Source organism: Equus przewalskii, chromosome X (assembly GCF_037783145.1).
Source record: "Equus przewalskii isolate Varuska chromosome X, EquPr2, whole genome shotgun sequence".
Classification (NCBI taxonomy): Eukaryota; Metazoa; Chordata; class Mammalia; order Perissodactyla; family Equidae; genus Equus; species Equus przewalskii.
The window spans coordinates 109,292,482-109,307,239 of NC_091863.1; the positions used below are offsets into that span (position 1 = coordinate 109,292,482).

General features: G+C 39.5%; 1 protein-coding gene across 1 annotated transcript in view; it reads left to right on the forward strand.

Moving 5' to 3' along the window:
* Positions 1–954: 954 nt before the first annotated feature.
* ADGRG4 (adhesion G protein-coupled receptor G4) overlaps positions 955–14,758 on the forward strand; it is a 95,070-nt gene continuing 81,266 nt past the window's right edge. The window contains 2 exon segments of the mRNA XM_070603370.1: positions 955–1,009; positions 5,997–6,611. Coding sequence (XP_070459471.1) covers positions 955–1,009; positions 5,997–6,611 — 670 coding nt within the window.

The following is a 14,758-nucleotide window of genomic DNA, read 5'->3' on the forward strand; positions in this document are numbered from 1 at the left end:
TGTAGAAAGGAATGAAGTACTGATACACGTTGTAACTCTGACGAACCTTGAAAACATTGTACTAAGTGAAAGAAGCCAGATACAAAAGCCCACATATTGTTGAATGATTCCATTTATATGATATGTCCAGAATAGGCAAATCTACAGAGACAAAAAGCAGATTAGTGGTTGCCAGGGCCTGGGGGGAGGGGCTAATGGGGAATGACTGCTTAATGGGTACAGAGTTTCCATTTAGGGTGATGAAAAGGTTCTGGAACTAGACAACAGTGATGGTCCTACACCATTGTGAATGTACTAAATGCCACTGAATTGTACACTTTAAAATGATTAAAATGGTGAATTTTACGTTATGTGAATTTTCTCAATGCAAATAAAATGGTGCTTGGCAATCCCAGGCCTGTAACATGGCCATTTATATGAGGTTTATGATAAATTTCTCCTAACATGGAAAACACTTATGTCATAATGTTAAGTGAGAAAAGCAGCATACCAAATTTTCCATATGATATGATCTAAGCCACAAAGAAACAAGCAAAACCCCTGCACAGAAACACAAAAAAAGCCAAAGAAAATATACCAAAATGTTAATGGAGGTTGTCTCCGGATGGTGGGACTCTGGCTGACTTTGTTCTCATCTTTTTACTTTCTAATACTTCCCATTTTTTCTTTTAAGAAGCATGTGCAGTCTCACTTTTATAATAGAAAAAACACCTCTTTTTTTGTAATGAGGTTATGATACTTTACAACCTTGTGAAATTTTAGCTGTACATTATTATTTGTCAGTCACCATATAGGTGTGCCCCTTGACCCTTTGTGCCCACCCCACACCCCCCTTCCCCCTGGTAACCACTAAACAGTTCTCTTTGTCTATGTGTTTGTTTGTCTTCCATATATGAATGAAACCATATGGTGTTTGTCTTTGTCTGGCTTATTTCACTTAACCTAATACCCTCAATGTCCATTCATGTTGTTGTGAATGGGATGATTTTGACTTTTTTATGGCTCAGTAGTATTCCGTTGTATATATGTACCACATCTTCTTTATCCAGTCATCAGTTGGTGGGCTCTTGGGTTGCTTCCATGTCTTGGTCATTGCGAATAATGCTGCGTGAACATAGGGGTGCGTAAGTCTCCTTGAATTGCTGATTTCAAGTTCTTTGGATAAATACCCAGTAGTGGGATGGCTGGGTTGTATGATATTTCTATTTTTAGCTTTTTGAGGAATCTCCATACTGTTTTCTGTAGTGGCTGCACCAGTTTGCCTTCCCATCAGCAGTGGATGAGGGTTCCCTTTTCTCCACAACCTCTCCAACCTTTGTTATTTTTTGTCTTGGTTATTATAGCCATTCTAATGGATGTAAGGTGATACCTTAGTGTAGTTTGGATTTGTATTTCCCTGATGATTAGCGATGTTGAACATCTTTTCACGTGCCTATTGACCATCCATATATCTTCTTTAGAAAAATGTCTGTTCGTATCCCCTGCCCATTTTTTGATAGGGTTGTTTGATTTGTTGTTGTTTAGTTGTGTGAGTTCTTTGTATATTATGGAGATTAATCACTTGTCAGCTATATGATTTGAAAATATTTTCTCCCAATTGGTGAGTTGTCTTTTCGTTTTGATCTTGATTTCCCTTGTCTTGTATAAGCTCTTTAGGCTGATGAAGTCCCACTTGTTTATATTTTCTTTTGTTTCCCTTGTCCGAGCAGACATGATATTTGAAAAGATCCTTTTAAGACTATGTCAAAGAGTGTACTGTCTATATTTTCTTCTAGAAGCTTTATGGTTTCAGGTCTTACCTTTAAGTCTTTGATCCATTTTGAGTTTATTTTTGTATATGGTGTAAGATAATGGTCTACTTTCATTCTTTTGCATGTGGCTGTCCAGTTTTCCCAATACTGTTTGTTGAAGAGACTTTCCTTTCTCCATTGTGTGTTCTTGGCTCCTTTGCTGAAGATTAGCTGTCCATAGATGTGTGGCTTTATTTCTGGGCTTTCAATTCTGTTCCATTGATCTGTGCACCTGTTTTTGTACCAGTACCATGCTGTTTTGATTACTGTAGCTTTGCAGTATGTTTTGAAGTCAGGGATTGTGATGCCTCCAGCTTTGTTCTTTTTTCTCAGGATTGCTTTAGCTATTCAGGGTCTTTTGTTGCCCCATATGAATTTAGGCTTCTTTGCTCTATTTCCGTGAGGAGTGTCGCTGGGATTCTGATTGGGATTGCATCAAATCTGTAGATTGCTCTAGGTACTACAGACTCTTTTTTTTATAGTGGGGAAAACAATAAATGTAATTTAAAATAAAAGAAAATAGAGGATAGAGGCGAAGAGACACAGAGGAGTGAATCAAGAAAGAACACGCTTCAGGGGAGCAATCATGCAATTTGGACTTGAAAATTGCCAGGGAACAGATGGCAGCATCCAAGTAGACATCTGCAATGGATAGTTAAATCGTATGCAAAGACACAAGTGGCCTTTGAGGCAGGCCCTGGAGAGGCCCGGCAGAGAATGCTGTTTGCCGGGCCAAACAAAAGGGCAAAGCCCGTGTCCGCCTCGTCATTGTCTGGCCTTCTCAGAGCCCTGCTGGGGGCCTGGAGGCTGCAGCGGCACTCAGCACAGGTGTGCTTGCATGTGTGAGGGTACAAAAGAGGCTGTGGGAGAAGAAAGAGGCTTCTGATAATGGCAATGGAAAACGTGGCAGCTGACATTTACATGGGACTTCACAGTTTATAAACATTCTCACATACATAACCTAAACGTTAGTTATTATTGCACCACCTTTCAGAATGGCCCTGGGGGGTAGGTAATTACTCCCATCTTACCCTGGAGGGACGAGGCACAGAGAAGTGATGTGAATTTATTTACTTAACACTCGTATAGTGCTCACCCTATGCCGGACACTGTCCTAAAAGCTTTCACATGCACTGATTGCCCATGTTCATGCAGCTAGTAAGGGGCGGAAATGGGATTCAAATCTGGCTCTTTGGACCCCACAACGCCACGCTTCTGCTCCTATCTAAGCAGAGCGTGCCTCTGCCTGCAGAATCTCAACTATGGCCACAAGTGGTTCTGCCTGTCTGCCTATCTATCTACCTACCTACCTACCACCTATCTATCGGTTACCTATTTATCTATCTATCCATCCATCTGTATTTTTCTGATTATAAATGTAACACGTGACTGTATAAAAATGCAAATATTACTGAAATAAGCAACAATAAAAAGTAAAAATCCTCCTAAATCTCACTCCTGAAGATACTCGTTCTTAACTCTTTGGTATATGTTCTTCCAGATTTTTTCGATGTGTATGCAGACGTACATATTTTTTATTTATTTATTTATTTATTTATTTAATTAATTTATTTTTTCTTAAAGATTGGCACCTGGGCTAACAACTGTTGCCAATCTTTTTTTTTTTTTTCCTGCTTTATCTCCCCAAATTCCCCCTGTACACAGTTGTATATCTTAGTTGCAGGTCCGTCTAGTTGTGGGATGTGGGATGCCGCCTCAGCGTGGCCTGACGAGCGGTGCCATGTCCGGGCCCAGGATCCGAACCCTGGGCTGCCGCAGCGGAGCGCGCGAACTTAACCACTCGGCCACGGAGCCGGCCCCTGTTTTGTTTTTTTAAATAGGATAATACTATACCTACACTTACGTAACTCCCATTTCACACAATATTGATCTTTGGGAATCTCTTCATTGTACCTTGTTTGTTTTAATATTGCATTACATAGAGGTAACAATTGCTTAACTAGTCACTAATTGATAGGCATACAGATTTGCCTATTTTTCTCAATTAGAAACAATGCTGCAATAAACATCTTGTACCTGCATCTTTGTATATACGTATACTTGTCTAGAATAAATTGATGGGAATGGAATTGTTGGGTCAAAAGTGTATACATAATTAAAATCTTCATAGATATTGACAAATTGCCCTTAAAAAAAACATTGTCCTAATAGGTATTCCCATCGGCAATGTATAAAAGTGACTCGTTTCCACACAGGCTCATCAATACTGGGTGTTCACAGTCTAAAATGTTATTCTTATAGGCAAAAATGGTATCTCAGTGTTGTTCTGACTTGTGTTTTAAAAATAGTGAGAGGCCATCTTTTCATACTTCTGATTTTTTAAGTTGCTTGTTCATGTCCTTTGGCAACTGGTATATTGCAGAGAGGAGGGGCCCTTGTAGACCATATGAGATTATGATACATTCTCTTTTAAGGGACAAGTAAGCCCTGGAGATTTATGCTCACCACAAAAACCCATTCTTAAATGTTGTGTGTGGTGTCATTTTGGAGTGTCGAACAGAAGAGCAATGTTAACCAATCATAATCGAGGCTTGGGTTTCATAGTGATTATCACTTTGTGGGATTAACTCTTGATTTATTAGCAACATGGAAGATGATAAGATAATATAACACGTAAGCCAGGGACTGAAATAAGCATTTGTTCATCCACCATGGACAGTTCAGAAATAGCTCCCTGGCAGGTGGATGGTATAGGTTCCGGCACATGGGCGTGTGTGTGTGTGTGCAGGTGAGTGTGTGTGTGCATGTGTGTGGGCAGGCATGTACTGGTTTGCTTTTGGAAGATGTTCAGTGGAGGAATGGAGGGAGAGAATATTGGAGGGTTAGAGAATATCTAGAAGAGTTTATTTGGGGCTATCTCCCAGGAGCAGGGAAGTGGTTGCTTCCTGCCAGCCCCTGCAGTGTGCTGTTATAGCTGTCAGTTTTAGAGTGGCAGTCCCAACATTACAACCCTGGTTCAGAGAGAGGTTGGTGTGCCATTCTGCTGTAAAGCTTTTTTGGTTTGTCTTTGGCTGTGCTGGGACTGGAATTAGGTTGATGTTTGGCCGTCCTCAGATATTCGCCTAGCGGCCTGTGGTTTGAGGTTTGTAATGGTGATAGTATCACGATTCATCAATAGCTTCCTATGAAACAAAGGGCATAGCCAATTTAAATTTTTATAGATATTGCCAAATTTCCCGTCAAAAGACTGTACCAGCGGACATGTCCTTCAGCAGTGTTTGTGAGGGCTTCGCACGTATCATCTCACTTATTCTTCAAGCAGTCTTGTAAAGTCAGTAAGTAGGGGTATTATCTGGTATAGAGACTATAATGAGAATGATGGCCCGTAGTTGTGCATACATACAACACTGTGGTCCTTAATCCCCATTTTACTAAAGCAAATGTTGAGGTATCAGGAAGTTAAGTTCCTTGCTCAAAGTTACACAGCTAATGAGTGTCAGAGCTGGGATTCCAACCTGGGCTATCTGACTCTAGAGCCAATAGTAACTGGGTCCATGGCCATCCAGAGCCTCTTAAAGCTGCTGCAGCCCCCTCAGTGAGGAGCTGGAAGGAGGGAATCAGGACACACTCAGGGTAGTACCATTTCTCCCATTCCTGAGTGCAAACAGAAGCCTGGAGCTTAAGTATTGTCCAGCTTGTCATCCTTCAGGCCTCTGTCAGTGCTTTTACTGAGAAGCAGTCTCCAGAGACAGAATAAATCAGGTAATTTGGCTCAGGAAAAGGCATTGGAGAAATAAATTGCTGTTGCACCATGAATATAAGAAGGCAGTTAGGTAGATGGAAATAGTGATCTTTTGATTATATGAGTGAGGATTATGTGCAGCCAATTTTAAGTCCCAGCTGCCTTTCCCTTGACCTCCTCCCCAACTAGCCACACACTCCCAACTGCATCCCCCAAACTGTCCAGCTGGTATGTGCTCTGTAGACAGTAATCTAATGTTTCATATTAGCCCAGACAAAATAGAATTAGGAAGAAACTCTTCTGCTAGAAAAAGTCACATGCCAATGTCAAATAGAGATGATTTTTTGTATATCTACTATTTTGGCTTATTTGTACCAGTATTGACTCATAATAGTATTGTATAATCTGGATTTGACTATATGGCTAAAGACAATGGTAAAATTGATTTTTTTGTTACTGAAATTTCATTTGTTTTCTCGTTCCTTTTCCCCAAATTTGGACAGATGCACTTTCACTAAAAGGAAAAAGGCTGGATTTTTACGGAAGAACTGACACATATGTGAGGCTGACCAACGCCATTCCTGAACTCAGTCGATTCACAGCATGCATTGACCTGGTATTTAGGGACGGCAAATCGCGTGATTGGACGGCCTTCTCCTATGTTATCAATAACGCCTTCCTGGGCAGAGAAGACATAGACTTCGGACTTGCAGGAGACCATCAGCAGCTAATACTACACAACTTGGGCAAGACCTTTTATATCCATTACCACCTGACTCCATTTCAATGGCATACAATTTGCTTGATACGGGATGGTGTGAAGGGCTCATTAGAACTTTTTCTGAATAAAGAAAGGATACTGATAATGCTGGATCACCCACAAAATCTGACACCCAATGGGACTCTGGTTCTAGGATATTTTCTCAAGAATGGGAACACCCAGATTAAAAGCAGGATGCCTGGCTTCACTGGCAGCTTGTATTACTTTCAACTCTGGGACCGCATCCTGGAAAATGAGGAGTTTATGAAGTGTTTGGGTGGAAACGTAGTTAGTTGGGAAGAAGATGTTTGGCTTGTCAACAAGATCCTGCCAACTGTTGACAGGAGACTGCGCTGCTGTGAGTAACTTCTGAATTGTCCTTGTTAACAAGGGTAGTCGGGGTGTGGTGTTCTTCTGCCGGCTACTCCAAATAACCCACTCTTAGGCCAAGCCTCTGTCTTCCTTGGAGGGGCCCAAAGTCACCATAGTTTTGTCATTTACTTTTTAATGCAGAGCAAATGCTATTTTCTTTTGTCTTTTATTTTGATATGATTTCAAATTTACAGAAAAATTGCAAGAATAGGACGAAGTATTTCTACATACTTTTTACCCAGATTCATTGACTGTTAGATTTTCCTCATGTGTTTTATCCTTCTCTCTCCCTCTCTCTCTCTCTTTCTCTTTCCCTCTCCCTCCATACACACATATGCACACATACACACACACACACAAATTATTTGTTTCTTAATCATTTGGGAGTAAGTTGCAGACATAATGCCTTATTATCCCTAAATATCTCAGTGTGCATCTCTTAACAATAAGGGCATTCTCTTACACAACTATGGTACAACGATCAGAATCAGGAAATTTAGCAATGATAAAATACTAATATCTAATTCATAGTCCATATTCAAATTTAGCCAATTATCCTAATGATCTCTTTTATAGCTATTTTTTGTTTGGTCCAGGATCCAATTCAGGATCACACGTTGCATTTAGTTATCATGTGTCTTTAGATTTTAATCTGGAACCGATCCTTAGTCTTTCCTTGTGTTTCATGATGCTAATTTGTCCCATTACTGGTGATGATAAGTTTCATCACTTGATTCTGATGATGATTGCTGGATTTCTCCACTGTAAAGTTACTATTTTTTCCTTTGTAAATAATAAATAATTTCTGGGGAGGTATTTGGAGGCTATGTAAATATCCTGTTCTTATCAAACTTTCACCCGGTAGTTTTACATCTATTGATGATTTTTGCCTCAATCACATTACTATGATGGTTGCAAAATGATGGTTTGTCACACTCCATCACTTTTCTACACTTGTTAGGTAGGCTTCTAGTGTAAGGAAGAGGGTTCTCTTCTTCCACATTTACTTATTTATTCCTTCAGTTGTTTCTGTTTAAATCAGCATGAACTCATGGATTCTTATTTTATTCAATGGTTTACAGTCTGTTGCTATCATTTATTTTGATGCTCAAATTGGCCCCGATTTGGCCAGTAGGAGTCCTTCAATCTGGCTCTTATGTCCTTTTGACACATTCCCATCATTTTTGAACACTTCCTTGCTTTCTAGCACAACAGGATCTTACAGGCTTATCTTGTAGTTTCCCTGCTCAGCCCAAGAATCAGCCATTTTACCAAAGAGCCCTGGTTCCTTTCAGTGGGGAATGGCACTTAGAGACCAATTCATTTTTCTTTTGAGAGTAATGATGATGTTGACGAACTATTTTCTTGTAAGAAAACTGGCTTCTTGGAATTCACATGTATTTTTCCCCTTCTTTCCAATTTTGAGGAGGAAATATAGGATTGTTTTTCTCTGTACAACCACGCTCTCCCCTCAAATCCAATATTCTCCACCATTAGCAGCAGCGGTCCTGAAGCGTGGGTAAAGTCAGCGATAACGGCATCAAGACAGGATTTTTTCTCATTTCCTGAAATGTGCACATGTCCTCAGAGTACTATTATTTATTGTTCTTATGGATTTGGAGCAGGGGTTAGGGAGGGAATGGGAGCTGGATCCATCCCTAATAGGGCTCTCAAAGACTGTGGAGATATGTTTTCACCAAGGGTCTGGCTGCTCTTTGAGTTAATGGCAGAGGCACATTCCAAGGGGTTTCTGTGGTTTTTTTGAGATCAGACTAATGCAAAGGAACAGGAAAGCTATTCCTTTGAGCTACGACCTGAAGGCATTTGGTTTTTCTCTTTTCTGTGGCCTTGAAAATAGAAGAGAACAGTCTTAGTGGGCTCTGAGTACAAAACTGAGCTAGAGACTAGTAGGTTAAGCCTGAACAGCTCACCCAAAGCAGCTTAAAGTAACTTTACCTTTGATCTAAGGAACCGGAAGTATGACTCCATTAAATCCATATGCTTAGCGGTGGTTTTTGAAAACCTAATCTGGCCAGTGAATTGCCATGGCCTTTCCCGTCACTTTGCTGGTGAATTGCTAAATCTAACTGATGTGTTAAAGTGCTAGACAATCCTCATTTATTTTGATCTTTTGTACGCTTTTCAATGTACATTCTATCCTCCTGGTCTGAGCAGGTCCTGGTGGGCATAATACACAAATAATCAAACACAACAAACCAGCAAAAGAACGCACAATCTAACGTGACAATCAGCAAAAGGAGTAGAAAATGTTATTTCTACTATTCAAGTTTCTTCGAATGTTCTTTCCAAACCTTAGGCCAGGGCTTCCTAGCCTGAGGTCCAGAATGGCCTTGATGGGTAGGCAAAGCCCTTGAAATTGTATGCAACATCCTAAAAATGCAAGGTGGATTTTTTTTCTGAGGACAGAGTCTTTAGTTTTCGTTATCTAAAATAATATGATAATTGTTGCCTTTTACTAAAATCTTGCCATGTGCCAGGCATTTTATAGATGAGGAAAGAGAGGCTCAGAGAGATTAAGTAAATTGCTTGAGGTCACCTATCAGATAAGTAGTGGAGCTGGGACTTGAACAAAGATTTGTCTGGTTGCAAAGCCCATGTTCTTTTTACCCCTACACCATGCAGGACTACCTCCAGGGGGTCTGGGGCCCCCAAAAGATTATGAACCGCTGTCTTAGAAGCTTCCTTTGAAGGGAGTTGCTGGTGCTGATAACCCACCTGGGAAATGAGGCTATGAACTGCAGTCACTACCTGCTCACCACTGAAGGAGCTGTACCACCACAGAATCTCTTCTACCTCCGTCTTGGTGGGATGACATCTGGGAAAAGGGGGCAGCTACGTAAATAAACAGGAGTGATTACAACGTGTCTAGCTTCAACTTTGGCCTAATAAATTGGTATTTATGGTCCATAGAAGGATTATGACCTTTAAAAAATAAATTTTAATGAGCACATTGCCCGGTTACAGATCTCAATAAATCTATTTACACATAAATTATATATGTATATATTTATGTATTCATGAGAAAAGGCTTTTGGGGAACATTTGCCATAAACCATGAACCCTACCTAGGTTTAATAAGTATTCACCATAGTTCGAGATGTCTCAGGAATATTTAAACAACACAGTGATAAATAATAGTAACAGCAAAGTTGCCAGTCGTTAGTAATTTTAGTTTTTAAGCATCTTTTCTTTATTTTTAAAAATTACCAATGCAATACATTATGTCTGTGAATAAAATAAACTCAAACAATACAAAAGTACATGAAGTATAAAGTGAAATCTGCCTCGCATCTTCTCCATAGAAGTGTCTATTTTTTAAAGATTTTTTTCCTATCGATTTATGATAAGTGTGTGTGTATGTGTGCATGGGTGTGTATAGTTAAGAAAACAAAAATAATATATTCATATGTGCATATTGTTCTACAATTTGATGTATTTTAACTTAATATTATCATATAACGTTAGTACATTGAGATCCACCTCATCCATTTTTAGGGCTGCATATGTTCGTTGTATAGATGTACTTTAATTTATTTAACTAAGTCGCCACTAATGGGCATTTAAGTTGCTTCCAACTTTTTGCAGTTACAAATAATGCTATAATAAACTTCCTTGTACAAACATCTTGGTATATGTGTGCTTGTAGTTTCATAGGACACATAACTAAAAGTAGAACTTCAACAGAAGAGGATAAAAGTTTCACAATTTAAATTGATTTACCATTTTTACTAGTTATTTTATTAATTTAACTGTTCATTAAAAATTGATTTATTTTTTAAAGTAAAAGTAGTAGATATGCGTGGTAAAAATGTAAACAACGTATAAAGATATAAATTAAAAGTAAAATTCTCCTTCTCTTCAATCCCTTACCCCAAGTGGCTTCTCAAGAAGTAATGATTGTTAACAATTTAGGACGTGGGTTTACATGTAAATATTCTTTGTTTTTCTTTTTCATAGTTTAGATCATCATTATATGCATAGTCTTCTGTATCTTTTTTTGCACTTAATAACATATTTTGGAGATATTTCCATAGCAGAACATATGGAGCTATCTGATTTTTCGAGATGCTGATTAGTAGGATAGAATGGGGATATGCTGTAATTTATTCAATGAGCTCCCTTTGAAGGACTTTTAAGTTGTTTCCAGTTTTTAGCTGTGACTAAAGTCTACAGTATTTTTTTTTGATTTTTTAATTTTTTCCTTTTTCTCCCCAAAGCCCCCTGTACATAGTTGTATATTCTTCATTGGGGGTCCTTCTAGTTGTGGCATGTGGGACGCTGCCTCAGCCTGGTTTGATGAGCAGTGCCATGTCCGCGGCCAGGATTCGAACGAACGTAACACTGGGCCGCCTGCAGTGGAGTGCGCGAACTTAACCACTCGGCCACGGGGCCAGCCCCGAGTCTACAGTATTTTTAAGAGGGGTGGATGGTGAAAGGAATTTCTTGAAGTGACCATTAGGGACGGATGACATGCACAAACTCCTCTCGAGGCATGCACAGCTCAGACGCATGATCCAGCAAAGGATTTGTTCTGACTTGTGAATATATGAAGACGAAGTGTCTTCCTAAAGGTATGCAGATTAAATTACTCTTAGTTATGCATTTGAGAAATCTCCTCTTTGAAAAGAATGAAATAACATGAATTGAGTCCATCCTGGGAAATCTACGCTGTAGCAAAACATGGGGTCCCTTATCTGTGGAGCTATTGATTCGCTACGATTTATTAATTGATCGAGTGCTCCAGCCGCTTTGAATTACTTTATGAACTAACCATTTTTAAAATATGCAAAGATTGATTATGCAGTTTATGTACTTTTTAAAGGCATTTGTTTGGCCCACTGTTAAGAGCTCTAAGCAATTATCAGCTCTCATAGGAAAGGTTCCACAGTGATGGGCTCTACTAGCTAAAAGGCAATTTGGTTTTGCCGTTGTATATCAATTCTGTGCGCTAGCCTCATTTCTCATCCCGAGAGATAAGCAGGAGCTGTTTGTAGTTTGCTCAAACCCCCTTATTTGTATTCTCCTGCATAGGGTGCCATTCTCCTATAGAATCGGAGATGGAGGCTCCGGCCTGTCTCTCTCACTGTCGCAGAATTCATTTTTCATGTCCTTGCCTGGAAACTGCATATAGACACCATTTTGAAAAGAAGTTTTCTCTCATCATCTTAAAGATGCTCATTTCATATTTTTCTTACCCCACAGGCAGATCTGTCTGTGGCAGTTTCTGGTCACTGTTGTCTCTCACAAATCTAATAAACACACTCTGGATTATATTTACAGAAGTTATGATTGAAAGAAAAACCAGATGTGAGATGTGGACTAGAAAACCACAAAGATTTAATATGACATGATACACCCAAATCATAAGCAGGATTTGGTACCTTAGCAAATGTTCTACTTAATATTCTGTTGGCAGGTACATCTGCAACAAATGCCTCATAAATATTCAGCTACTCTATACCTCTGTTCTCCAGCTCCCAATGATTACAAGAATGCAATTTTGTCTACAGTGAAGGCGCAAACGGCAATGAGGCCCACAGGCCCCCGTGAATTAACATGGATCATCCCCACTTTAAAATACAGAGACAGCAAAGCTCATGCAAATCATTTGTGCCAAGGGATCACTTGTTCCCAAAGGGGAGCAGAATGATTGTGGCAAAACATGTTTGCAAGCCTTTCAAAGATGGAGGCCAGGCTCCCCGACTTCTGTGCTCCCTCCAGTACGAATGAACATTCTCTTATCGTTCAACTTTCTGCACAGTCTGGGCTTTTGTATTTGCTTTTTTTAATTGAAATTTTTGTTGAGATAATTGTAGATTCACATGCAGCTGGACATCCTTTGTACACTTTGCTTAGTCTCTCCCAATAGTAACATTTTGCAAAGTGATTGGGTAACAACGGGAATATTGACATTGATACAATCCACCGAGCTTATTCAGATTTCTCTAGTTTTACTTGTACTCATTTGTGTGTATTAAGTTCTATACAATTTTATCATCTGCGTAGGTTTGTGCATCCACCACCACAGTCAAGATACTGAACATTTTCAACCCCAAAAGGATCCCTCCCGTGGCCCTATCCGTGAACACCCCTACCTCTCTCCCACTCTTTCCCCCTAAACTCCTCTGTTCCTAACCCTTGACAACTACTAACCTGTCTCTTGTTTCTAAAATTTTGTCATTTCAAAAACTTTAATAAACGGAAACACACAGTATGCAATCTTTTAGGATTGGCTTTTTTCAGTTAGCATAATTCTCTAGAGACCCATCCAGGTTGCTGCTTGTATCAATAGTCTGTTCCTTTCTATTGCTGAGTACTATTCCAGAGAATGGGTGTACCACGGTTAGTTTAACCATTCACCTGTTAAAAGCCACCTGGACTGATTCCGGTTTGTGGCTATTACCAAAAATACCCCTGCCATGAACGTTTGTGTACGGGTTCTTGTGTGAACATAAGCTTTCATTTCTCTGAGACAAATGCGCAGGAATACAATTGCTGGGTTGTACGGCAGTTGCACATTTGGTTCTGTATGAAACTGTCAGACTGTTTCTCCAAAGTGGCTGTACCGTTTTATATTCCTACCAGCAAGGTATGAGTGATCTCGTTTCTCTGCATCCTTGCCAGCATTTGGTGTTGTCACTATTTTTTTATTTTAGCCATTCTGGTAAGTGTGTAGTGATGTTTCATTGTGGCTTTAATTTGCATTTCCCTGAGGCCTAATGATGAACATCTTTTCTTGTGATTATTTGCCATCTGTACTTGCTCTTTAGTGAACTATTCAGGTCTTTTGCCATTTTTTTAAATTAGATTTTTTTTCCTGTTGAGTCTTGAGAGTTCTCTATATGTTGTAGTCTTTTGTTGGATATATGTTTTGCAAATATTTTCTCCTAGCCTGTAGATTGCTTTTTCATCCTTTTTACATGGACTTTCACAGAGCAAAAGCTTTTAGTCTTGCTGAAGTCCAATTTATCAATTTTTCTTTTTGCAGATCACCCTTTTGGTATCAAGTCTAAGAACGCTTTGCTTAGTGTTAATTTTGCATCCTCCAACCTTACTGAACTCACTTTTAAGTTCTAGGGGGATTTTTTTAGATTCTTTGGGATTTTCTGCACGGACAATCACGTCATCTGCAATGCCTTTTCTTTCTTTTTCTCTCCTAACTGGAGTGCCTCTAACTTCCGCCACTGTGTTGAATAAGCGTGAGCAGCTAGCCTTGCCTGGCTCCAGTCTCAGTGGGAAGACGTTCAGTCTTTCATCATTATGGTTCATTTTAGCCGCAGTTTCTTGCTGGTGTTCTTTATTGAGTTAATATAACTACTGTCTATTCCTAACTTGCCGGGAAATTTTATCATGAATGGATGTGGGATTTTGTCAAATGCTTCTTCTGTATCAACTGAACATGTTTGCTAACCCCTTGCAATTAATTGCTAGACTTGGGTTTGAAAGGATCTTTAATACCTATGGATCCTGTTTAAAAAGCTACTGACACTTGATTGAACTGCCTTTATTTGGGAAATGACTGATTCTTCAAGGCAGATATTGTTTCAGGGCATGGCTGTAATTTGGGATGCCCACTGGGTTTCTATGCCTAGGCTTGCAAGGGCACCTTCATGTTTCGGTTGAGCACTGTGATGCTCTCCTCTAAGGTTTATGTCTCACTGTTTTGGGTGATTGCTTTTTCCTGAGCTGTTCAGAACTTGCAGAACTTGGCTTTTATTGCCTAAGTTTGTCTCTCTTTGATTCTTTTAGGTACAGTTTCTTCTTTCTCCTGAGTTTGTGGTGGTTCTGTGTAAATTGAGGGCATGTACTTGTGGGTATTAGATAATTGAAGCACTGGCACAAACTGTCTTATTTCTTCTCTACATATTTAATCTGTGGAAATCTCATCTTCTCAACACTGCTCCTCTGTGGGCCTAATTGCTAAATGAAGGGATTGAATACAATCTCCAAGACTTAGTTCTAAAATTCTGTGATTGTAATTAATGAAGACTTGAGTCTTTATTACTAAAGACTTTAGAGGGAAAACTTGAAACAGTAAGCCCTCTGGAAAAAACCTTTCATCTGAAAGATTCAGTGGGAGGTTTGCTGAAATATAGAAATCCAGGCTTTAGG